The 27,488-nt window shown below is 43.3% G+C and overlaps 1 protein-coding gene across 1 annotated transcript; it reads right to left on the minus strand.

Annotated features, from left to right (window-relative positions):
* Positions 1 to 8,604: 8,604 nt before the first annotated feature.
* Positions 8,605 to 26,425, minus strand: ACTR1A (actin related protein 1A). Its single transcript, XM_056849634.1, has 11 exons — positions 26,326 to 26,425; positions 18,837 to 18,901; positions 18,280 to 18,355; positions 17,046 to 17,171; positions 15,874 to 15,998; positions 15,026 to 15,242; positions 13,081 to 13,173; positions 11,776 to 11,950; positions 10,982 to 11,043; positions 10,062 to 10,102; positions 8,605 to 8,957 (listed from the first exon to the last, which is right to left on the minus strand). The coding sequence occupies exons 1-11, from the start codon at positions 26,371 to 26,373 to the stop codon at positions 8,855 to 8,857; spliced, it is 1,131 nt and encodes a 376-aa protein (XP_056705612.1). The 5' UTR covers positions 26,374 to 26,425; the 3' UTR covers positions 8,605 to 8,854.
* Between the last annotated feature and the right edge of the window lie 1,063 nt (positions 26,426 to 27,488).

Here is a 27,488-nt window from a genome sequence, read left to right on the forward strand (position 1 = left end):
TTGCCGGGGGGTGTCAGCAGCAGTGATACTTCCCCATATGTAATTTGCATGATAAATTCATCAAGAGGGCAGAAAATCCAGCTACTAACTTGGGGATATAAAGTTACCGTATATCTGGACTGGTATATGGTGGTGTGCTGTTTTGGCACTTGAGTAAGGGCCAAGCTACAGATGATGTGGGGATGTTACCTTATCCCTCAGTCTGTAGCTGATCATCAAAAAGCAGCTATGGAGCAGGAGGATTGGGACCATGGCACCAGGAAAGGGTATTAGCACCCCTCCCATGCCTTTCCGCAGTGAAATTAGCCCCCCAGGCTGCTTTTTGAGGCTAAATTGCAGCTGGCGGTTATCCAATCACAGTTTCATACCCTAGCCCTAAAAGGGAAAAGGGCAAATTGATACCTAATTGAGCCAACTGTGATTAGTGAAGAAAATGGAAACTTCTGAGTTGTCTTGAATTTCCTGTAAGACACATCTAGCATTAAATAATGCTTGGGAACTTAAAAATTTGCTCATATATAGAAGTTAGGCCACAAAAAGTCAGCAACTTACCTTGTGAAAAATTTCCTACACTTTTCTGGTTGCAACTGATTGTGAAGAATAGCAAAATCAGTGGCAAGGGAACAAACCATGTATATGAAGAATAGGGAGGCATTCTGAGGCCTGAACAAACCATGTATACTGAAAATAGGGAGGCATTCTGAGACCTATCTCATTTCCTCCCCTCCTCCCAAATATTTGTATACAATCTTGTACTGAGAAGGCAAGATTAAAATTTCCTACTTTTCCTATACCTTCTCTTTATAGTGGATTGACTATTCAGTAAACTATCCCTTTCTCTCTCCCTCTTGGAATAAAATTGAACCTTGAAGGCAGCCCAGTTTTCAGTGAAAGGTTGTTATTTCACTAAGGCAGAATATGGTATTCAGTGCTTGCAAAATAAGCACACCCTGTAGGGAAACTGAGCTTGTACTTTGTTTCAGGTGGGTAGCCGTGTTGCTCTGTAGCAGAAGAGCAAGGTTCAAGTCCAGTAGCACCTTTATAGACCAACAAGACATCCATGGTATAAGCTTTTGAGAGTCAAAACTGACTAAGAGAGGCTTCACTCTCAAAAGCTTATACCATGGAAGTCTTGTTCTTTGTGCCACTGGACTTGCATCTTGAGCTTGTACTGTAAATTGGGAGGATCATCATACTAATAATTGTAAAAAAAAGAGCACATGGAACCACATTGCTAGATCCTGGCAGTTAATGTAGGTTTTTGTGCTAAAAGGGCAAGCCCTGAAATAGATACAGGGCTGTAAGTGGGAGGGATTCAAGAGGGGTACTTGGCAACATCAAGTTTTCTAGGGCCATGGGCCCAATCTTTGGATGAAACATGTTCTGGGGCTTCCCTGAAGAGCTGTTGGAATCATTTTCTATGGAGCAAGTGCTATCCTTCCTTGGATGATAGTCATCCTAGGGTTTGTTTTTTTTTTTTTGCTGAACTGGAACTTGCTGTCATGTAGTCAATGTTTCTCATACTTGTCAACAGTGGGAGCTTTTGGGCATCTCTCTGCTGATTTGTGAGACTAAAATAGAGGTCCATTGCCCCTCCCATACGTCTATGGTGATCTGAGGCAATGCTGGTCCACACGACTTATTAGGGCGATGGCATAGCCAGCTTACTATACCTAGCAAAAGTATGGGAAAGATACCTCCATCTTCCAGGATGATATGCTGTCTTGAAGCAGACTGTTGCTTTGTTCCCCACCATCTGATATGATGAGTCATGAGAGAAGCTGGGGCAGTGCCAGGCTCCCCTGAAGTCATAGCGTTGTCTCCAGGGAGCAGAAACCACATCCTGCCCTGGACGAGCAATGATCCAGTAAAACTGAACACTGCATGTTTAAGGGTGCATGCAGAGGCTTGTGAATCACAGTTGCTGACTTCCCAGGAGCTTTCACGCTGATTTCTCTGTTGGTTGTTGGGGTGGAGAAGGGAAGAAATGGGGGTGAGGCCAGAGTTCTCTTCCCTTGGGCTCCTGTTGCAGAGAAGGAACAACATGGAGCTCCTCGGTCCAACTTGCAGGCTGTTTTGGGTGCTGAAGCAGCAGGTGCTGCCACTGCAGTGTTGTACAGGCCACCAAAGCACCGACTGCTTTTAACTGCCATTTTGCCTTTAGAGTGGCAGAAAATATGATGTTTACTGTCAAAAGGCTTTTGTATCATTTGATGATCTCATTGTAATTTATTCTAATTTAACAAGCCATGTGCATCATTCCTCATTTCATAAAAAACATACATTCCTTTTAAAAAAACCTGTTTCTGTGTTTACTTATGAATACAAGTGGCAATGAATACTGGAACCGATTTAGAGATGAACAGTACCTTAAGCCACTGTGGAGGGCCTTTCCCTGTGGCAGTGTTTCCACCGCCATTCTGGTGTCTAATGTCGCTTTGTCACTTCAACTTCCTGCCTGTATGCAGATGCCAAAACTGGCTGTTCTGGAAAGTAGCCAGCCCTGAAGTGGAAGCTCTTCAGACAGAAAGACCTAGTCAACTACAGAAGGCTCTGCAGCCAGGAGAGTGACTGTCCAGTAGTCCTCCCCAGGGGTGATCAGGAAGCAGGCTGGAGTCTGGCTTTTGGGATTCTTTGCCCACATATTCCAATATGATCCCCAGCCTTGGCTTTCTACTTTACTACCATCTAACCTAGTGAGGTAGGCTATAGTTCAGTGGTAAAGCATGTGTTTTGCATGTAGGATGTCCTACCTCAATCTATACTATCTCCAGTTGAGTACTCAAGAGAGCAGGTGTTGAGAGAGACTTCTTGGCCTCTTCAGAACTGCTGCTAGAGGGAGCAGAAAATGCTGAACTAGACCAACCAATGCCCTGATGCAATGTAAAGTAGATTCACATGGTCAATAAGTAAATCTCAGCTATTTTAAAGATCTCTCTGTGCTTCCAACTGTATATCTGTCATACTGAAGATTCCAAAAAGAGTGTAAGAGCAGAACCCAGGTACGCAACTGGAGGTTGGGAGTTGTTGATCATGTTCAGATCCCTCAAGCTTCTATTATAAATCAGGTATGTACTGGGGGGGATATTTCTAGACAACAGGAACGTTTAATGTGGATGGTACTGTATATGCAAGGGATTCCCTCCTACTGACTGTTATGACCAAGCATGCAGGGAAAATAAAATGTTGTTAAATACACTTTTGGATCCACCACAGCATTTCCACATGGAGAGTGAACATCTCCTCTCCCTACTGCAGCTGAAAATATCCCCGTTCTGTTCTCTGTCTGCCAGGAACAAATACAAGTGGGCATTTTGGGCTGCCATGGGAGGAGAGGAGGTCATGCTGCGCAGGTGGAAACCCTTCTGGTCTACAGAAACACTCCTATGGACCAAGCTGTAGCCTACTTGCACAAGACTATAACAGATCCAGCACTTGGTCTGCAGTCACCATCTCCACTTGAAACTTAGCTGAACTATTTAAATGCCACTGCCAAGAATAATCTTAAACAATATGCCCTGAAGGGATCAGTATTCTATTTACTCAGGCAAAATTTGTTGCTCCTGATTCGATATGTGAGAGTCTTGTGGGGGGGGGGGAGTAGAAACATTTGGCCAAAAAAGACCTTTCTGTTCTTTTCCAGGGCCCTTTGGTTTTCAATTTTTTTCTGCCAAAAAATTTGGCAAGTTTGGGGAAAACATAAAAATTCCTATGGTTGGTTATTTAAATTATTTTTTGTTGTATCTAGTGTGACATTGCTCAAGGCCTGTAGGCTAAATGAGCAGTATCATTAAAGTATTAGTATTCTTTCTTCCTGAGTGAGAAAAACCTTGTCTTACAAAATATTTTACTCATTCCAGATTCATAGAATGAAAGAGTGAGGACATTCTCAATTTTTCTCCAAAAAAACCCTTATATTAGAGACATTTAAATATAAATAATTTCAGCAACAATTAATAATGTGTTTAATTATAATATATTATCAAATAATTCAGTGTTTTAATGTTGGCAGTTCTACCTATTGGGACTTTGACACAGTTTGTCCAACTGCACTTTCTTTTTTTTTACAACAGAATTTGTTATGTTTCCTAGTAACCCCTAAAATGACATAAATTAAAGATACGTGTGTTATGGTAGCATAGGGTGCAGCAGTTTGCAACTATTTCTCAAGTACTGGGTATACTTGCAATTTTCCTGATACAAAATCAAGATATTTATACTTTTAAATTCCATAAATATGCTATTAATACAAGTATATGCCAAATTATAAATGGCGCATGTTATGTTGCTCAGTCAGTAAAAGTCATTTAGGTTTGATAGGCAAGTAAGTATAGCATATATTTCAATTTCCCCTCAACATTTCTGTTTTCCTCCACACATATACCCCAAATCCCCCTGCCCCCGGGTTGGCTTTAAAACTTCCAGAAATATTACATCTCTACTAATTGTGTTCTTGCTGTAGAAAAGCCAGATCAAGCTACTTGGAGTTTCTTCAAGGAACATGGAGCTATTAGGTAAGGAGAATTTTTGACTAATCCATGTTAGTACTTTCTCCCTGAAGAAACCATAGTGAAACAGAGAAAGTGGTCATAGGAAGGAAAGCAGGCAGCCTCCTGCTCATTTGTCTGTATGTTCGCTGTTTCAGACCACCTTATTGCTATTCATTTCTATTTTAGAGTTCTGTACTTTTTGGCTTACAAAATGATGGGAGACATAACTGGATTAAGGCATAGAGAGCATCCGCTTTGTATTCAGAAGGTCCCCGGTTCAGTCCCCAGCCTCTCCAGTTAAAAAGATCAGGTAGTATGTGATGTGAAAGAAATCTCTACCTGAAGGGCTGGACAGCCACTGACAGTCAGAGCAGATAGTATTGATCCTGATAGACTGATGGTTTGACTCAGTAAAAGGCAACTTCCTGTATTCCCAGGGTAAGCACTAAATAGATGGATAAACTCTTAAGGAGTACACTGAAAGTATGTATTGGCACTCACTGTAAAGAGTATCAGCTCCAGGAATTGCAGCAACTGTTCATGTAAAAAGGACAATAGTCCCATTCATTCATATTTCAGGAACTGTTCTATGACCCTAGTAATAAACAGGATAACACTTTGTATATTAACAACTTTATTTAAGTATGTTGGGCAGCATCCAGCAGTGGTTTGCACATATGTGCAAAGTACAGTGTCAAGCAGATAGAACCAATGCTAGATTGTAAAAAGCACCTGTCAGTTTGTCAACATTGCTGCTTCTGATAACGGATGTCAAAACAAGGAAAAAGTCACAAGGGATTAAAGGAGGGGTAGGAACCAACTTGGAGATTTAATAATATTCTATTTTCCCATACCTACCAACCTAAACATGGACTACACTAAGCCAAGAGTTGCTCGTCACCTCTACCAGTACAAGGTGCCATGCACTGGCCCCACATTGTTAGTAACTATTCCCTATGGGAACAATTGGAAATGTCTTTAAAAGTACAAATTCCTTTGTTTTCATGCAACTACTAGAAAGCATAGAAAGACACTCCAGATAAAAATCAAGGCCTCTAAAATACCAGACACCTAGAAAGTTCAAACAAAACACAACATTCTTGTATCATAAGGCAAGCCACTCTCCCTTACTTATGGGAGAAAGCCGTAGTACGGTCCTCCATAAAACATCTCAGGTGACGCTGACAGTCTGTAGGTTTCATAAACTGACAAGCTAATAATCAGGATTATCTCCTTGGTAACTGGTCCACGGAAAGTCACCTGAGGCCTACCATTCAGTGCTCTTGGCAAAAATACCCCAAACAGTTTAAGAGCTACAGGCTGTTGCTAGGTAAACATAACATGTCAAAGCAAAGAATCTGCCTGCCTTCAAATTCAGATTGGCCACTCTAGCCTTAGTCTCTGCCATAGTAACAGCATGCTTGCTGGGCGGAACCTCTAAGCACCAATGCAGACCAGCTTCTCAGCCAAGGATATAACAAACCTTTAAATCCAGCTGAAAGTGGTTAAAGTAAGGTTTGGATACCACTATTACTTGCACTACTGGGCTTATTCCAGGAGAAGCTTCATTTCACTCTGAATTAAAACAAAACAAAGTGAAGTGGCATTCATGCAATCACTGGATAAGACAACTGTGGATCAGTAGACAACTCCTAAAGTCACCAGACAGGGTACACTGTCATGGCAATGCCAGCTTACCTACAGGGCAATCCTCTGCACAGTTATCCCAGTCTAGGCCCTTTAAAATCAATGGCTTTGGACTGAACTAACTGTGCACAGAATTGCACTGTTAGATGCCCAGGGGGCATCTGGGATGAGTTAGTCCCTGACATATTACTTAAAGTATTATAAATACACCAGGAAAAGGGGTGGGGTGAAACACAGATATCTGACTTCTGTCAGCACTGAGTATGCTTTTAAAACAAATGAGGGTCTGAGAATGTTACTGCAGAGTGGCTTCATGCCTGCTCTAAGTGCTTCAGCAATTCATTTCCCCAGCAGATTCAGACACCAGGCATGGCTACAGAACAAAAAAAATTATTACAGAATCATGTGCCAATACATCCCTGGGATTAGCTGCCTGGGCAGAGTCTCCCCACTTCTTCACAATGAGCCTCCTGACTGGCCATGCTACTTAGACATAAAAATAAGGGAAATGGCTGTGGTAACATGGCTCATCAAAAGCACATTGCTACTCAGTCTAAGACCATCTTCCTTATAGGAAGAGGCACCCAGGAAGAAACAGATATCCTTTAGGTAAACACAAAATATGATGGGTTGCAGTGAGATCATTCAGCATCTCTCATTCAGCTCAACTATGTATCTTCCATCTTTCTTCCCCAAGAGCCAGCTAGTTAACCTGAAACAATACCTAAGATTTCCAGTAACTACTAAGGTTCATCTGCTCTTATACTAGGAAGGACCTAGGGAACAGGGAAAGCTTTATAGTACAATCCTAAACCAGAGTTACACCTTTCTCAGCCAGTTGACTTGAGTGGACTTAGAAGTGTCTAACTCCATTTAGGATGGCACTGCTAATCTCACATTTTCAAGATCTTAGTCTAGGGTTTTATTTTTTTAAAAACACTGTGAGAACTATTGCATAACACACAAGCTCGCGTTGCCTCTGCAGGACAGGCTATGAGATTTTCCCCTCCACACAACACCTGAAACAGAGGCAGGTTGCAATTTGAAGTCCAGCTTGCCTATTCCAGCCCTGAGGAGGTTTTCTGGGAATGGTGAGGACCTCCAAGAGAAAAACGAAGACTTGCAAACAAAAGACAAACTAGACCACATCCAAAAGACAGTGACGGTCAGTAGCCCACAGGACAATGCTTTGCCAACATCTGGGAGATCAAGTCCCTCAATTCTTGCTTCCTATTGCAGGTTTTTTTTCTTTTGCCAACATTTGGCGATAGGTAGTCATAAGGCGACAATCCTGCTGCATTGTTTTCTAATACTTAAATGGCCAACAATATACAGTATTTGGTTTTTAGCAGCAGTGTTTTTTTAAAAAGCTTAAAATCAGAAGCACCAAAACATATGTATGTAAAAAAACAAAACAAAAATATAAAAACAAAATCCGCAATTCAAAGCAGACATATGATCGTTTCCATTTCTGTAAGTTGGGGTGAACTCAACTCTGGAATGGCCGTCTCCCTCAGGAGGTCGCTACTCAACTTCTGAAGGATTCCGGCAGAGAGTATTGTTCCCTCCTGTGGTACATTCATGGAAACCAGCTCCTCCAGCAGTAACAAGGTACTCCAAGAGGGAAAGGCTGCATGGCTGACCCAACAGTACTAAATAATTATACTGTTAAAATATCAGTGTTAGTGTTAAACAGTATTGAGGGGCGGGAAGATAGCATAATAGGACTGTACGTGAGAGAAAACAGGGAACAAATGATTGGCCTAGTTAATTCAGTTGCCATAAAGTTTTTCAATAAATAAAGTAGTACTAAAAACCATTACCTGGCTTCCCTGCAAGGATGGTTGAATAGCCCCGTGTGCAGGGTACGCAGCCTAGGCATAAAGAGAAAGCATCAAATCTTTAGACTACTCATGAGGCAGGATGATGGAGGGAAAAGGGTCAAGAAACACTTGGCTGCACGACAGGCGACTGTCTCCACTACAGGATGCTAAGACAAGGATGGTCCAGAATAGACCAGAGGGGAGGGTGTTCCTGTTCTATGCCATGCATTATAACTAGTTCCTAAAATTAACTGCTCCAACCATCCCATTGCAGTTCAGATTCTCACCTACCAACTTCAAGATTTAACACACTTGCACACACATAGTAGTAGGTGGAGTTTTTAACAACTTAGGATGTGCTTATTCTCTTTTGGGTTTAAAAAAAGGGATAGGGGAGAAAGTGATCCACCTAAAAAGAAAAGAAACGACTGCTGAGCAACAGAGATAGGTGATGGACAGTTTCTCTGCTCAGAGTTTCCATGACAGATCTTCAACCTGGCTCATGTTCCTAGATTGACCATTAGGAGCCCAAACAAGGACTGGCTTACAAATGCTCGTGTTCCCATCTGGCTTAGCTGGTCAGTTTCTAAGCCATCCTTTTCCCATCTTCAGTGGGAAAACGCGCTCCCCCTCAAAAAAAATGTTCAAGGACCAACTGAAAAAGAACACGTTCCAACAAGGTTCATTCCAATTTCTCATCTGCCTCCCACAAGAGCAATCAGAAGTCAAGTCAAAACGCCGGCCTTTCCTCTCGCTCTGGGAAAGTCCGGAGAATGCTGGCACCATCCACCCATACGCACACACACAAATGATCAGCTCCTCAGACACTTGGACTCAGATAAGTGAGTTGAGAACAAGAACAAATCTCCAAGGAGACCCCAGGATGCACATGGGTTAGAAGGTTTTCCGGTGGATCGCCCTGGAACTGTCTTCTTCATATTCTTTCTTGGAAACCCACATTTTCTTAAAGGTGTCCAGAGAGGCCAGGATGGAGCCACTGAAGAGGAACCAAGCAAGCAAGTTAGTTGGATAGTCTGTGGGGGGACTGGCTTTTTCTCTCTTCCGCCTAAGGCTACACTATTACAGTAGTTGTTTTCATAAGGACATAAGAAAGGCCGTGCTGGATCAGACCAAGGTCCATCAAGTCCAGCAGTCTGTTCACACAGAGGCCAACCAGGTGCCTCTAGGAAGCCCACAAACAAGACGACTGCAGCAGCACCATCCTGCCTGTGTCCCACAGCACCTAATATATTCGGCATACTCCTCTGATCCTGGAGAGAATAGGTATGCAAGATGACTAGTATCCATTTTCACTAGTAGCCACGAATACTCCTCTCCTCAATGAACATGTCCACTTCCCTCTTAAAGCCTTCCAAGTTGGCAGCCATCACCACATCCTGGGGCAGGGAGTTCCAAAATTTAACTACAGTGTTTCAAGGGACCCTAAGGTTCCTTTGAGGCATACAAGAGGCTCTTCAAGAATGGGAAAGGGAAAAGTCCAAGGGAATTCACAAAAGCTCAAACTGAGACAAATGTTCTTAGTCTTCAAGGTGCCACTGGACTTCTGTGTTATTGTGCTACAACAGACTAACACAGCTACCCCTTTGTGGCTTTCAGTAAAAGACCAGTAATAGCAGCCAAGCCTCCCTGAAAGGCAGTTTGACCACCTCTATAGGTTTCCCTCATGAAGCGTGTGCGAAGGTGGATGTTGGGTGTATCCCAGGATGCATTCACCCCAAAAGCTGGGCTAGTGCTGTGCATGAACCAAGTCCGTGCCTCAGAACCCATCCCAAGGCTTCTTTGTACAACACAGAAGGGTTGTGTGGCAGTGGTGCAGTTGGCTCCCTAGTGGACGGCAGTTCCCAAGAGGCAGACAGCTTGCAAACCACATGGCTAAAGCCTCAACTGCCCACCCCGCCCCTCTAGGAAGACAGAAAACCTGACTTCCACCAGGGCTTCCAGACTCTTCCCAAGAGCCACCATAGCAATTATAGTAATCTGTTCTCCCAGTATAAGTCCGTGATGATGCTGATCTGGAAGAATCCATCAAAAGGCAAGCAGGACTAAAATTTCTGCTGCAGTGGAGTCATGCTGTACATACCCAATCCACGTAGAATACAGTCTCTCTTGAGGAGCAGACATCTAAAAGAAAAGAGACAGGTTTAGCTGGTGCAGCACCCATTCTTCACATGCTAGGCTCGTAATATTATTCTTTCCTTTCCTTTATTCCATTCTTTATGCTTGTGGACCAACAGGTCATAAGCAAAACAAATTCAATACATTCCATAATACATAAATAACCATACATACAAAAATATAATATCTAAACAGTACAGTTAAAAAGAGGTATGATTAAAAACCATAGATAAATTTTTTGCCACAGCGAGGGTTACATTTGGGTCAGTATCAGCCAATAACTTTGCCACTATATGTTGCTTTAGGGCAGGTCCCCACCTCTGAATGTATATTGTGATCTATTTGTCTCCCTAACAGATTACTTTTGAGTCTGCCACACTTTGTCCATAGGCTTTGGAAATGGAAGAGTTAGGTGGTCAGTAGTGCATCCTTTTCATTGGGAGGTATCCTATATACGGTAGCTTTTAAAAATATAATACAGCCTTCTCAGAAGAAACCATACGATTCTGCAGGCTCTGGCCCATGAAAGCTTATTTCACAATAAATGCTTTCATCTTTAAGGGCTACAAGGCTGCACTAGACTAACACCAAAAAAGCAAAAAAGTAGACTTCAGCACAGTATTTTGGGTATGTTTGGGTGGATTTGGCTTATAATGCTTTCTACGTACTGCTGTACATTACTGCAAATGGATGCTTAAAAAGTGAGAAGTGCACCCTAAAAACAAGGGCTGTTAATGGAAGCCCTAGTTTGCTTACACAAAACAAACTAGCATGTCCACTCCAGAGAAAAGGTTGTAGCCCCATCTTTCACAGGGCCTCAGTTTTGCCCAGCCAACCTGGTGCTTCCCCTAAGAAGATAGAACACAAAGGTAGAATTCTACCTACCCTGATTTTGACATCCTTGGGGGCCAATTTCTTCACTTCACTCAGAAGCCTATCGCCAAAACCTGAACAAATGATAAAAGTCTATCTCAGTTTCCAGGCAGGAGCTCTAATTCTTGATTGTTTTCAACCTGACAAAGGCTCTGTGTACCAGAAGGGGGGGGGGGTCTCTTTCTTTACTTTTTGCCCTCCCCCAGTCTGCTGGCGGTGAAAAGGAATACTTGTGGATAGTCCATTAAAACTGATGCTAGAATAAAACTTCGTTAGTTTTTATGCTGTCATTAGACTCCTTTGTTCTAGATAGTGCTAAGTTCCCCTTTTCTTTCCCATTCAAAGAAACCCTAACAAACTGGGACATATTAAAGGCTTCTAGGGCTTCAGAAGCATTAACTCAGAAAGAAAACCAGAAACAGAGGGGCTATGTCTGAATAGTATATGGTGAAGTACTGCCAGAAGAGACATCAGACTGAGGACAAAATGCAAGAAAAGAACAGATTTAAGCAGGGTATATAATTGCAGTGTCTCAGCAGTATGATCAGAAGAAACAACATTTTCACAAATATAGAGTTTGGAGAATAGTCTTTCAATAAAGGCTCAAATTGGGCTGAAGCAAATGTCTTCCTAACAGCTCCCCTGCCCCGCTCCCAGGGGAAAGGTGTTCCTGTCAATCCTCACTCCCAAGGGGGCTCACATAAGCATTGCTAGATTCCAAGATGACAAGACCAGAAAGAGATTAAACTTTCAGATCAGAATACCAAGGATCTCACAGAGGGCAAAGAAGCAACAAAAACAACAACCTTTGAAGAGTGTTGAGCCTCCGGAGAGCACAATGTTGGAGAACAACGTTCGCCTCAAGTCCATATCAGACTTCTGAATTGCAAACACTAGCACTTCATGCAGCCCCTCACACTCCTCCCCAATCAGGTCTGGTCGGAACAGCAGCTCAGGGGCCCGGAATCGGGCAGGGCCAATCTGCAAACAGCACAAAGGCATCAACGTTCTTGTTACAAGGGAAGAGACTGATATATTCATAGCAAGGGAGTACTACTCGGCCATGATTCAGAGTGGAAAAATTGAACGTTCAAATGGAGAAAATCAAAGTAGCATTCCCTGTAAAGAACACTTTCACACCAAGGAGGCACTCTGGAAGGCCTCACAAGGAACTCAGGGAACCTCAGTACTGTCATGAAGAGTCTGAAGAATGAGCAGCATTTGAATGACAAATAGACGTGGGTCTACAGAACACCGTGGACCAAGCAGAGCAACAGGACCCCCTTGGTCAGGTATTGCCTTCTCCGTGACTTACGTCAGATTAACTTGTTCGCAAGTCATGTGTGAGCCTGATGTTAGACATTAAATAATGTTCCATAATCAGTGTACACTCTGTGCATCAGTATATCTTTGCTTGTTCTTATTGTTTTTCCACTGGCCATGAAAAGAGACGAATCACAACGCTGAAGCCTCTGGCTCCCAGTAGACCTACTTAGGATTCCTACTTCCTTTTTCTCCCCAGCTTCTGTGATTTCAGTAGGAGCTTCCCACACACTTTCAAGGGGGACTCTTTGAAGATATAATGGCTAGAATCTCTTAAGAACAAAAGACCGAAGGATGACACTGAATGCTAGCTCGTGCAGCACTGCACAATATTAAGAGCCTTGGGTACTCTCTGTCAGAACCTTACATTTTTCCAGGTGCCAGTGAACTCTCTCAAAAGAACAGCCTCGCCTGGGGTCTTGGCTTTCATCTTTTTGTGCCAATACATTTTAAAATGTTATTTCCAACTAGTAACATGTTAAAAAGTTGTTCCATTGAACTATTTGATTTTTTAAAATAAAAATCATTAAAAGGCATTCAAATTTAAACACACACACCCAAATTTCAACTTTTTAAAACACATAGTTCTTTAATTTTGTTAAGAAAGTCTATTCCTCAACCAGTATAAATTTTGAATGTCTCCGATATGTTGCATAAATAGCTCTGATGCTTACTATAATGAGACTATCTTTACCTTTGAAATATACTGGCTTTAACTTTCTTGCTGATTTGCAGGAGAATAACTAAGGCTTATTTAACAATATTTGGCTTCCATGTTGTTCACAAACCTCAATGGTGCTTCCATCTGGAAGGTAATACTGAGCTTTCTCTGTTTCTAATGTCTCGTCCTTCTGTGGGTTTATTGACAGGTAACAAGCTCTCTGTGAAAGAATGGCAAACACAAACAAGGTTAATGTCAAAGGGGTCCTTTCATAAGACAAACCGGGCTCATATTCTGCTAGGAAGGCATCAGCAAACTCCTTGAAGCAGAGAACAGGAATTACTCCCCTCTTCGAAGTGGCAGCAATGTCACCATCTTCAGCCCCAGTAGTAGAAGAAGAAGAATTGGTTTTATACCACACTTTTCTCTATCAAAAGGAGTCTCAAAGTGGCTTACAGTCACCTTCCCCACAACAGGCACCTTGTGAGGTAGGTGAGGTTGAGAGAGTTCTGAGAGAACTGTGACTAGCCCAAGGTCACCCAGCAGGCTGCATGTGGAGGAGTCTAATCTAGTTCTCCCGATTAGAATCTGCCGCTTATGTGGAGGAGCAGGGAATCAAACTCAGTTCTCTAGATAACAGTCCACCGCTCTTAAGCACTACATCATGCTGGTACAACTACAAGCCTCAATAAAATGCAAGATCATGAAATGCAGGATTCTGGGAAATTTACACTGTAACAAAGTGTTCCAAGAGCAAAAGCTGGGCATTGATTTAAAGACCTTTGCAGGGCCATATGGCAAAATAACAGCCCAATCCTAAATGGAGTTCAGTACAACTCTGCACAGGGCAGGGTTATTAGAGATCCCAGAAGGATCAAACCTCACTGAAATAGCTAAACAATGTTTTGTCTAGGTGAGAACCACAGGGAAGACCAAAGAGTGAAGCGCAGCTGTTGTCAAGTCACCAGCCCAATGGCTTCTCCACTAAGCAATCTGGGAGTTCTGGTCAGCTGCTCCAAGGCATGGTGACAATTATCCCACCCCAAATGCCAAAGCCATTGCTTAGGTGGGATCCATGAGAACGGTAGTCTGTATTACGGGCATTCAGTCTTTTTGACAATGGTAGGAAGGGATCATGGAATCTTGCATGTCTCCAACAGATCCAATGGATCCATCACCCATGTCTGCCCAACTGCTTATAACCCCCCTAAAAATCCTGGTTACAAAGTTTCCCCCTTTCCCCCCTCTTCCTTTCCAATTCCCTGTAATTTTTCCTATCCATCTCCTTCCCCCTGAAGCATGACATTATGGGGTGACTAAAATGACAAAACCATGACATCATGGTTGACTGACAGCCACCAAAATAACATCACTCCTTGCAGGAACGATCATGGCACCATGTAGATCTACTGTTATATTCAGCTTTATTTTAAACTTAATGGTTTTAAAGTTGTATGTATATTATATTATTTATCATTGTTTTATATGTTAGCTTATGTATATTGATGTTAGCTGCCCTGAACCCGGCTCTGTTGGGGGAGGGTGGGATATAAATAAATTATTGTTGTTGTTGCTGTTATTATATCAGATCTCTCAACCCAGGCAAAATATAACTATGCACATGGGTCTACCGACTGGAGGTCCTCTTATTGTCCACAGCACAAGGAAGATTATATGATGTCACATCCAATTCTGAGAGGATGTGTGTTGTGACTCTATGAAGGACCACGTGATGAAGTCTTATTGGAACTACCATTTCAGAAGTAGTAGAATCACATGTTTGAATACTTTCTATTGAAAGCCAGTATGTGAGCAAGAAGGGTCCCAACCTAGCAAAGTAGGAGCTGAGGGATGCTGAGAAAATGCAGCTCCAGATTAGGGCTCAAAGTCCATCTTGAAAAGGTAGCTCCAGTTTAAGTAGTTCTTCCCCGCCACCATCATATTCCTCCTGTAACCATAACTGAAAAATCCATAGAAACCACAGGATACTTTAGGGGTAGCAGCCTAGTTAATCCACTACTATGTTCCCTGAAGAAAATGCCCCCGAGGCAAAGATAGGGACGTGCAGGTACCTCTTTTATGGTTTTTACAATCTCAAATTCAGATGACGTGTGGAAATCGTAGCCTTCCTTCCGAAGATACAGACGAAGGAAACGGGAGACATCACGGCCGGCTATGTCAATTCGCATAATGGAGTGTGGCATGGCAAACCCTTCATAAATAGGAACGGCATGGGTGACCCCATCCCCAGAGTCCAACACAACTCCTGTGGTTCGCCCTGTTGCATAACTACAGAAAAGAAACACATTTCAGAATATTAAACACTGAAAGGACTTTGTAGAAAAACTAACACTGATGGGCACATGGTAGAAGTTGCCGATGCAGTGATTACTCCCAGAAAACTTGCTTTACTATCTCAAAATAACTATGGGATTATTTTGAAAACTGACGGTGATTGTTCATTCACCCAGCAGCAAAAGGGGAAGGTTTCTATCAGAGACCCATCCTTTAAAAAAGCGAGGCACTGTCTAAACCCACAAAGAATTCTCACAGGAACCACCAGTCACAACTCAGTCTGTTATCTATGTGTAAAACAATAATTCCTGATCTGAATATCTGTCATCAAAGCCCAAGTGCACAATCTTCAAGAAGAAATATTTTACAAGCCTAACAGCATGATCCCATACAGAGTTACTTTAGCCTAACTGATTTCAATGGGCTTTGACTGGAGCGACTCTGCATGGAATTGCGCTGTAAGACCACCACCCTCTGCACACTTACCTGGGAGTAAGTCCTCTTGAACCATGGGACTTACTTCTGAGCAAAATACCACCAGGAACACGAATGCTCTATACTGCAGACCCTGGCTGCCTCTCCAAAGGCAAGTCTCGAAAAAGTGAGAAGTGAGGAAAGTACTCACAGGCTCAGCACAGCTTGCATGGAGATGAAGAGGGCTGGCACGTTAAAGGTCTCAAAGAAAACCTCAGCAGCTCGTTCGCGGTTCTTTCGGGGGTTCAGTGGAGCTTCTGTCAGGAGCACGGGATGCTGGCGGTTAGGAACACAAGAGACTCAGCTGGGTAGAACTCCCCAGGGCCTGTAGAGATTTTTCCAGCCCTTGATCAAAAAACACCAGCAGGAACTTTGTACAGTAGAGAAAAAAAATAAACCATCAGATGCACCAGGCAGGCCCCCAGCCTCTGTGGCAGCGAACATCCCTGGATTATGGGTTTGGGAAGTAACTGGAAGCAGCTATTGTACCCAGGTGAGTATACTTTGGATATCCAGAGGAAAGAGTTTGGCTCAGAGAATGATCTGAAAATACAGGATATCCTGTATCAACAAACTAGAGCTAAGCTAGAAGTAAGCTAATCTCTGAGTAGAGATTGGATGGGAAACGATCTGGAAATCACATCAGCCACTCTAAGGGAGAGCGGATCATAGACACAACAGCATCTAACTCTTCCCTTGTATGAATGCACTAAGGTCATCAGATCCAACTTCCTGCTAGTCAACTGCAGAATAATGTCTCATTAGCTGGGTTGTCAGAAATCATATACTATGAGGCAGCTTTGAGAAAGGGGCAAAGTGCCCCAGAAGACAGAGGGAGACAGTAGGCAACTCTGCCAAAGGATTCAGAGGGTGGATTTTTCCTTCGAGGGGCTACGTGGGAGGCAGGTTCAAGACAGGGACATTTATTCATCCCATCAGGTTGAATTTGCATTTCAGCTGGAGTGTGGTGTTGGGGAGATCCTTCCAGGGGGAAGGGGAAGGATGCCGCAGAACCATTTGAACTACAGAGCAGGCAAAGAAAAACACTTCATGTTCCACCACAGGGTCATGAAACTACTCTTTTCAGTGATCTCTGGGCATGGCTTCTGGCACTGTCATGTTGCTCCAGTGAAAATCTGCCCATTCTCCACTTATTTGGGTGAGCGAGCAGAGAGCCGTATGCACAACATTCAGCACAAGGAAGGCTGTGAAAAGACTGCATTGGTGCTGGTATGGAGGCTGACAAGACAGCAAAGCAGCACCGCCAAATGGAATAAGGGACGCCATCTTGTTTGGTATTCTGGGGACTGTGGGTCAACTCACCTCTTCGGAGAAAGTCTGGAGCTGGTCTTTTGAGTACACGTACTGCCAGATACGCTCCATGTCATTCCAGTCCTTCACTATGCCATGCTCCATAGGATAGCGGATAGAAAGGAGGCCTCGGTGCTCCTAGTCCAAGACAGCAAGTCAGCCAGATGAATTGCCACATATACCCCCTACCCTGTTCAGTGGCTATCCCAGCTCTGACACTCAACCTATTCCCCAGGAATTCCACCAAATAACCCTCAGCTTCTGTTTTTAAATTTTAAAAAAAGTGGGAATGAATTTTTGACAGAGGAGGCAAAATACTTTGATGGCAAACTGTTTCCTTCCAGTTAGAACATACAGTCTGAAGGCACAACTTTGCAGAAGCCGACTGGGTCTGCATGGGAGACAGCTTGGAAACCTGCCTTGAGTTCCAGCAAAAGGAGATAAGACAGATGTAATAAATAAATGAACAAATAACAATAAGAATCTCATTCTCTTTCTTTGATTTTCAGTTACGAGCATATGACTTGAGATGTTTTCACACCACTGGGGCTAATCTGGCAGTAGAATGAAGCTGAGGAGAGGGAATGTGTTGGGTTTGCCTGGTATTAGTTGTCGTCCCCCCACACGCACACACACCCAAACTGGGCAGCCTCTGAGTTACACGGGCTTGGGAAAGATAAGAAAAGCAAAACAAACCAGGAAAAGAAAAACCCAGCACAATGATAGTCCATTACTCTCTGTTTACCTAACCCTTGGCTAGCAGTCAGAAATCAGCTCCAAAAGGTAGGTCTGATCAATCCTGTGAAAAACATGAACTTTGGCAAGCAAAGACACTCCATGATTAATCTTAAATGTATCCATGATTGACCTACAAGAACTTCCCCAAACCCCTACAAACAGAAATTACTGGAAATTGCATACAGGTAACCTAACACAAATAATGTACTACAATCCATTAAGAGGTGATCTATCATTTAATGAACTCGCAAACATGCTATATGCGAGCTCATCATGCATACATGAGGCATTCAGATTAGCAGAAGGCCTTCAGCATCATGGAGTATTTTTAATATAAGTTACTGTTTTCAGCAAATTGTTCAACCCTGATGTTGCCCAAGGGACTATTTGAGCAACACAACAAAAAAGGTCAAAAGCCAGCATTGGATTCAAAGCATCCTATTTCTTGTGAGGTGCTCAGACTAAAGACATCTAACCACAAGAGAACCAATAAGAATGGTTTCCTTACCTCTGCTTTTGGTCCAATGAAAATGTCTCCTTCCAATGCGCCGGCCATGACACGAACATGCTTTGGTCTGCCCACACTGAAATGGATTGCACAAAGCTAAACACTCCTTTCACAACCTAACAATTCAAGACTTTTGATTTCACTAGAAAGAGACCCTTATAGAAATCCTGGAAAACAAGCTGCACTTAGAGCACTGGAAATGAGAGTTCAAATTAGCAGTGAACTCATGACCTCGCCTTGGACAATTCATTCTCTCTAAATCTCAGGGCAGGAATAAAGGAACCTGCAGTTGTAAAATAGAATCAAGAGGTTGTAGCTTACTTGCCCTCTTTAAGAATGCCCCATAGTTTCAAAACTATTCTAAAGATGCCAAAGAATACTGATCCCATATATCCCTAAAGTCAAAACTAACCTAGTCACAGCCAGTATTAGAAAGTCATTTTAATTCCCAGGTCGTATGTAGGTTCTTTACATCTTCTCCTAAACACATACATACACATATATATTATAGTTAATATTACAGACCATAACATCCTTTAAAATACCAGAATACTTACTAGTTAGGAAAACAGTACTTGGGTATTTGATCCCCTGCAAAACCAGCTTTAATCATTCCTGAGCCCTGTGGGGAAAAACAAACACAAGACAAATGTGTGAGAACAAGTCATACTTGGACCATGGAGTACTTCAGGCCCTGTAGTACTTCTGCTAGCAGTAAATTAACAGGAATAGCAGCTTAAACTTTGCATACAGGATTAGGTCTAACCACCCTGAAATCCCAAAAGAAAACCCCCCACTAAATTTTGTCCTTGGAAAAGAAAAACAGATAGATGGTCCATTATAAGCAATCTAAAAAACAACAAAAGTGTAATGACCTTATTTATTAGGACCAACACAATTGCTAGATGGTTGTGATGGGGCTTTTTTGAGTTCCCTAGAATTTTTAATCATGTAAGATATTTAGAATAAAAACAAACAAGGTGGGGAAATGAAAAAGATTCTTCTGGGCATGAAAGTTCCGTAATGTACAGTTTATAACCTTCTTGAAATGGAGTCCAGGAAGTGTTGCAGAGTCACAGTGTAAACCTATGCATGTCTACTCAGAACAAAATCAAAGTTTATTCAATGGGGCTTCCTCCCAGGAAAGTGTGTGCTGGATTACAGCCTTAATTAGAGTACATAGTATTGGGTACAAAACAGATTTCACATGATGTTGCCTTATACTGAATTAGTCCCTTGGTCCATCCACGTGAGTATTTTCTACTCAGACTGGCAGCGGCTCTCCAGGGTCTTTCACATCACCGATTGGCTGATCCTTTTAACTGGAGATACCAGGGATGGAACCTCAGACTTTATGCATGCCAAGCAGATTCACGACCGCTGAGCCACGTCCCTTCCCTAAGATAAACCAGAGGCTACTGGAAGAGAGAAGCAAAGAATGGCTACTTTTGCAATGCCAATATAAAATGTCTAACCCGATGAAGAACTTTGGGGGATTCAAAAGCTCGCTCAAGAAGTTGTGGCAGATTTTTTTTTATTATTTCATTATAGATATGGGGTACAGGAAAAGAAAAAGGGAAGGGTAAGGCATTCTGTCTGCAATAGATGAGCATTCTTGTTGGTCCTTTTCATTATTATATTCAAAAACATTTTACATGTTCATATAACTGGTTATGTTATCTACTTACTTTCTTTTCTAAAAGAAGGAAAAAGAAGAAAAAGAAAAAGGGGAAAAGGGAGGGAGCGGATAGGGAAAAGTTGTACCATTCGTTTTGCGACCATGCCCGTCAAAACCCCTCTACCTTTCTGCTTTTATTGTCTTTGTTATTAATAGTATTGGTCTTTTTGGAGACTCAGGAGGATGAGTGGGAGGGTGTCAGGCATAGGAAGTAGGGGAATGGTAGTTGTGGACCTTCTACCCCTGTCTATGACTGCACTTGGCAGTTTCGTTGGCCTTAATAAAAAGTTGTTACAGTGCAGTCATTTCAAGGCCAAAAAAAGTGCTTGGAATAGCAGTGTCTCCAAGAGATCGCTAGAGAGAGCAGATGCTATTTTCTGCTGCCTCTTTTCTTAAGCCTGAAACTTGCAGAGTAGTTCTTTAACACAGCTGGTAATTATTGTGGAAAAAATACTGAAGAATCTACATAAAGCACTGCACAGACAAAGGAGAGGCTTCTGCTTCAGCTCATACAAGTAGCTGAGGAGGGACAAAGAACATGCATGATCCAGGGAATATGTATGGGCCAGCTGTACGATCTACACAAGGCAGCAGATCACATCCCGTAATAGTTTATGGAGCACAGCCTCATAGCTTCCTTTCTCCCCGCAGGCTGAAACTACCCGGCAAAACTCTTGGAAAAAACCTGCATGCAAGGAACTACAGGAAGTCTGGAGTAACAATCTGTTCTTGGAGCTCTTTTAATTTGCCGAGGCTCCTTTCCCAGATCTCTCCTCACACCGGTGCAGAGCCACATCACCAGAGATGTAGAGTGAAAAACATTTCTCAAAATTTGTCATTTCATACAATTTATACCAATGAATAGAAGTCACTGCCTACACAATATTAGTTTCAAAGTTTTAATTAATGCTTTTTGCATTACACTTGTGTGAGAGGCATGTTTTATTAATTTATAAACTGGGGGGGGGATAAAGCCACCAGTATATATAATAATCAAGTTATGAATTCAGTGGCTGTACAAAACCAATGCTAGAATTCTTATTTATATGTCTCCTCACACATGGTGGAAGGGATATTACAGTCACCAATCTAAGATGGATCTAAAAAATTAATGCAAATGATGATCTGCCCCAGTGACTTCCATGGACAAGAGTTAAATTCTGTTGAAAGAGATGTGGCCAACCATCTCCACAGCATATTAAGCATTGTTCTCAAGATGTGCTGAAATTAGCATGTCTACTGTTTTCAGTGCTTTTGGTTTTCTTCTCCTTAAATTTAAACAGCAAAAACAATGTCCACGTTAAGCTTTGAATTTGTTTAAATACATTGAAACCACACTTGATTTTTCCCTAATCATATATTTTCATGTAAGTATTTGTTACTTTTAAAACATAAAATGTGTTTATTTAATATCATTTAAAAAAAACTAAATCAGATCGCTCTTTATTTAGGGTATTATATATTTTTCCTGAAAGATTTCCAGTTCTAAATTTCTGGAAAGCTTATATCACTACTGATCCCCAGCATGAACCTCTGTCTGAAATCTTTATAAAATCCTGCAACAGATATGCAGCCCCCTCAACCAAAAGCTCATGTATTAGAAAACAATAAACAGAGATCAAAACTATTAAGAACTATTACAAAAGGATTACATTTTAAAAGAGCATACGGAAAACATTTTAACAAATAACATCTAAGTACAAGATTTAGGAGGAGAAAAAACCCAAACGTATGGTTAAATAGACACAATTTAACTTGGCATCGGAAAGGGACAAGATCAGGTGCCAGACAGCAAGGAACTTGTTGGTATAGCCACTTATCTTCCTTCAGAAGATGACAGAAAAGGCCCTTAGATGACCTAAGCAGGCTTATGTGGGAGTAGGATTTTACATACAATGGTTCTAACTCATTTAGCACTTTGAAGATAATATCCAGCACTTTGAACTGTGCCCAGAACTGCACAGATAATCAATGTAGCTGGAAAGAGTTGTTGCTCCACTCTGTACCAGCAGAAGCTTTTGTACATTCTTTAAAGGCAGCCGCAGGTAAAGAGCAGTGCTTAGTTTCATCCAGATGTGATCAGAGCATGGATAACTATGAGCAGATCCTCTCAATCAAGGAACAGCACCAACTGGCCCACCAACCAAAGCTGGGCAAAGACACTACATCTTACAGAGGATCTAAAGTTCCTTTTGTTAAGCATGGATGCGACAGCATCCCCCTCCAACTATGAACCAGCTCCACCAGGGCAGCACAACTCCATTCAGAACAGGCTGCAGTTCTTTAAACCTTCATCAACTGACCAACAGTATCTCAGTCTTGCCTGGACTGTGTTTCAATTTATTGGTCCTCATCCAGCCTGTATCTGCCTCCAAACAGTGGACATCCACAGCTTCACCTGGCTTGACTAAAAAGGAGAAACAGAACTGGGTGTTGTCAGCATAAAGATGACACTTCGCTCCAAACCTCCAGATGACCTCCTCAGTGGCAAAAATGCTGATCTTACAAGAATTGACTATTCAAATATTTCGCTGATATTGAACTTGGGGGAAAGAATTTTAATTGATTGTAATACATAGTAAGTGGACTAAATGAAGCATGCATCTTCACAAAGCTTGGGAGGAATACATGTGAACCATTCACACACATATTATAAAAGCAACTGCATTTCTTCCCAAGTTTTCAGAGGTCGATACAGATTAAATAGCCATATTAGCAATAGGGAAAGGGTAGCAAAGAAAATAGGAAAAGGGTAGCACTGTATTGCCATTCTGAGCTTGTTGGGGGAAAAGAAAATAATCTTGAAACTAAATCGTCAAAGCCAAAGAGAAGTGAATCAAGAAACAAGGACCCTGGCTCTTAAATCTGAAGGACTGAACTACACACTACCTCCCACAATGGAAAGGGCATGCTGTAGGACACTGGAGGATCACAAGGAGGGAGAGAGAAGCCTGACCTGCACTCTCTCTGGCAAAGGGTTCCTTCAATAGGCAGCAAATCAAGTACAGAGTCAGTTCTGAAAACTTGCAATATAATGAACTGCCCTCAGAAGATACCCTTCACACTGAGGAGCTGAAAAGAAAAATTAGGAGTTGTGAAAATTTAAAGATAAAGGGAGCAATAGGGCTCAGGGAAAGTGCATTATCCAAGCCCAAACATCCACCCCCATTCTTTAAGCAGCAATGGGCAGCCCCTTTTCTTACTAAAAGTATCCTGGGGGCAGGGGAACAAAAATTGGTCAAACTGCAGGTACCCATCATCCATAGCCATTTCTCCCCCCACCCTTTAGGGCAGGGGTGAGGAACCTTTTTCCTGCCAAGGGCCATTTGCACATTTATAACATCATTCAGGGGCCATATCAGGTGTAGATCTCCCGGGGGGGGGGAGGCTAGGGTTGCCAGGTCTCCGGCCACCACCTGGAGGTTGGCAACCACAGGGGAGACAATGCAGAGAAGGCCTGGGGGCTCCCCCGCTCCTCCCCCCTCCCAGGAGGGAGGGCAGCCAGCGGTGGACCCGAGCAAACGAGGTGCTGGGGGCGCAGCCCACAGTCAATCAGTAAGGGAGGAAGGAAGGAAGGAAAACAGAGAAAGAGGAAAAGGGAGAGAGGGAGAAAGAAATGGAAAGAGGGGGAGAAAGAAAAGGCTGGAGGGAGACAGACAAAGAAAGAGAGGGAGAGAGAAGAGCCCCCCACACATACCCGCCAGCCCCACGCACTCTGGCCCCAGGCTCCATGCCCTCCCACCCCAGAATCCACAAAAGGCCCCCCGAAGCCCGATCGGCTCCTGCGTGCATGCTCTGCCACCAGGAGCCGCAGGCCTCTTTCCCCCCACTCCCTCTCGCTGCTCAACAGCCGACAGGCAGCAAGAGGGGCTTACAGTGTGCCCCGGCATTCCTGCATGCTGCGGCTATAGGGGGCAGCATTGGGGGAAGTGTCCCTCCCCCTCCTCTTGCCGACTAACAGCTGTCAGTTGGCGAGAGGAGGTCCAAAGGGCGCCGCAGCGCCCCTGCAAGCCGTGGCCCCAGGAACAGGGAGGGCCGCCCTGTGCCGTTTCTCCTCGGCCCCGAGCTCCCGAGGGCCACAAAAAATGTCCTCGGGGGCCGCATACGGCCCCCGGGCCTGAGGTTCCCCACCCCTGCTTTAGGGTCCAGACTTCAGGCTGTCTTCTTTTCACCCAAACTCCCAGTTCTGCCTGGCTGAAGATGCTGAGTCCATCTCTACTATTTTTCTGCAACAGTAGCAAATTTCAAGAACTGATTGCTATTTGTTGCTGTTTTAGGATTTTATTACCCACTGTGAATTAGGATTTTATTGTATTTTTACTTTCGTGAGCCACCTCAAGCAGGTCTCTGGAGATGCAGAATATCCATTTTCTAAACTAAAAAAAACCACATGAAATAAAACATAATGCCTCTATCCTGCCTCCTCCCCAGTTAGGCACAGTAGATGTCTGTATGCCAATCCACCACTTTGCAAATATAAAGCATGGTTAGGAAAACGATAGTTGCAATCCTAAATATCTGCAAGCAACTCTGATTGGAACTGACTACATTTCTGAATAAAGGTGCCTGCCTTGTTCTTAAATAAGATACTCATACAATAATGGGGAAACCCCTTCTGTAGCTGCAGGCAACCAAAAAGGCTCACTGATAGCCACACATGATTCTTCCAAAGGTATGGGGAGGAGGTGGTAGTTCAGGCATAATCTGGTATGAAAATCATTCATTTTGAAATATTCCTTTAGTATCCATGGGCTGAGGAAGAGACCTCTGTCACTCCTTCCACAGATCTGAAGAGTCACAATTGTTTAAAGTCCACCCAGGAAACAGTATAAAGAGGACCTAGCAAGAGATGAACTATTTCGAGTACATTACAGCCACCTAACTCTAGAAAAGGCATGATGGGAGAACACAAACAGTGATTTGCTTCCCATAAGACTACAAGTGCAACTCAGTACCAGCTTCATCCAGCACCATCTCATCTACTGAAGTTTGCAGAGCATTCAGCACCAGATATAGACAAAAAGCCTCATGTTCAGAGCCAGAAACATCTCCCCCCCCCCCTTATTAATATGTCCAGCCTGATGAAGAGTTCTGGCAAGACTCAAAAGGTTGCACACTCTTTTGTGTTACTTTGGCTGGCCTTAATAAGAGGTATGGCACGTCTTGTTTTGGATTTTCCTTTGGACCAATCCAGCTACTTATAACCTCTAATTCAGAGGTTTCACTGAATTTTTCAAGAAATGTGACTGCGTTTACCGAGGCTTGAATAAAGATCAGTGAAGCCACTAGATCTTAATCTGTTTGCCACTGCTAGAGAAATAGCATTATCACCAATTACTGCTATTCTGGTCACTGTACTTTATTACATTTTATTACTATCTTGATTGTATTTGAATAATAATGTCACACCCAAGTTACTTTTGCATTCCACAGCCTTTTAACCCTGCTGCTTATGATCTTCTCCTCCATTTTGTGTGTGTGTCTGCACATGTATATGTCTGTGAAGTGAGGACCTCATGCATCTGACGTGAATCTACTCCATGTTAAAATAAGATTTTGTTAATCTTTAAGGTGCCACAAGACTCACACAGCTAGACTTCTAGAATTTATTGTGTGTGTGTGTTAAGTGCCGTCAAATCGCTTCTAACTCATGGCGACCCTATGAGTCAATGTCCTCCAAAACGTCCTATCGTTAACAGCCTTGCTCAGGTCTTGCAAATTGCGGGCCGTGGCTTCCTTTATAGGGTCAATCCATCTCACGTTGGGTCTTCCTCGTTTCCTGCTGCCTTCAACTTTTCCTAGTATGATTGTCTTTTCCAGTGACTCGTTCATTAGCTATACTCTAAGAACACCTAAGATCCACCTCCTCTCACCCATCTCCATCTGACCAGTCACAACAAGCGTAACAGCTGGGAAGAACTAACAGGTCAAACGGGAAGGTAATCTGGAAGCCAACAGTTTCACACAAACTCCCGTAGGGAGGGGGAAATGCTTCCTGACAACATAACCCCTTGAGATTGCCAACAGAAATAGCCAATCAGAGAACAACGACGCCTAAACCGGCAGGACTCCCGTCAATTCTATCGGTGACGTTTTCAGACTGCGCCGTTCTACGACGGAATGACAAGTGAGTCATCCAATGAGAACGCGGGGTGGGTCATCGAGATGGGGAAAAGCGAGACCGATGCTCAGCAGGCATAGGAAAAGGGCCGAAGGAATCGCAGGAAGGAGTTCTGAGCAAAAGAAACCACCGACTGGATTATAAAGAGGAGAAACGGCTTTAGCCCGCAGGGATCTCGACTGTACCTCCCCTAAACCCACAACCTCATCGCTCCAGCTCTGAGGGCCCCAATTAGGGACGAACTCACGTTATCGATCACTACCGGCTGGTTCGCGATCACATCGTAGGACTCCATGGCGAGCGCCGCCGCCTCAAGTCACCGCCAAAGAAGCGACAGCTCAGGCTGCGGCACGCATGCTCAAGAGGTAGCGCAGGGCACTCTGGGAAAACGAGTCTATAGAGAAAACAAGAGCCCTGCCTTCGGCCGCTTCTGTTCCTTGCGGCGGTTGCGGGGGGCAGTGGATTATGGGAATTGTAGTTCCGCTGTCTGCTGTGTTGAGCCTGGGCTCCTTTGTCGAAACTTACGTTCTATGCCAGGCCCCTTATATTCGAGTCCAGTAGTATCTTAGATACCAGAAAGGTGGGGGGGGGGATAAGCTTTTGAGAGTCAAAGATCCCTTTGTAAGATATGAGTTGGAATGGACATCTCCGAGTCCTTATATCCCAGTCAGAAAGTGGGAGGGGTAGGGTTGCCAGCTTAGGGTTGGGAAATACCTGGAGATTTTGGGGGTAGAGCCTGGGGATTGGGAATAGGAGGGAGCTCAGCAGGGTACCATACCATAGAGTCCACCCTCCAAAGCAGTCGTTTTCTCCAGGGGAACTAATTTTGGTCATCTGGAGATTAGTTGTAATAGCAGGAGATCTCCATGTACCACCTGGAGGTTGGCAAGCCTAGGGAGGGGGTGTTGCAAAGAAGGAACTCAGGATGCGAGGGTACAAGGTGCACAGCAATTAGCTTGATCAGTGCAGAGGGGAAATGCTTGGGGGCAGAAAAGTATCATCTGTTGTGAAATAAGAAACTATCCTCATGGCCAGGCCTATGTTACTGACTGTTATGAACATAAGAAAGGCCCTGCTGGATCAGACCAAGGTCCATCAGGTCCAGCTGTCTGTTCACAAAGTGGCCAACCAGGTGCTTTTGTTGATGAACTCATTGATTGTTTATTGACTGACAGTGGGTGCTTATAACCCACCACAGGGCTTCTTATCATCTGAATTGCCAAAATAAAACGTGGTGTTTTAAGTTTCCATCCCTGTTTCGCTCTGTCCCCCACCTAGCCATAACCTTGAACGCATAAAATTTATTTGTGATTCCTCTGTAGATTAACAGTTATTACTTAACATTTCCACCATTGAATCATGATACAGGTTCTAGGCCATAGCCATTTGAAGGATAAAGCAAGATGCTGT

The sequence above is a fragment of the Euleptes europaea genome, chromosome 5 (genome assembly GCF_029931775.1).
Source record: "Euleptes europaea isolate rEulEur1 chromosome 5, rEulEur1.hap1, whole genome shotgun sequence".
NCBI classification, from domain to species: Eukaryota; Metazoa; Chordata; class Lepidosauria; order Squamata; family Sphaerodactylidae; genus Euleptes; species Euleptes europaea.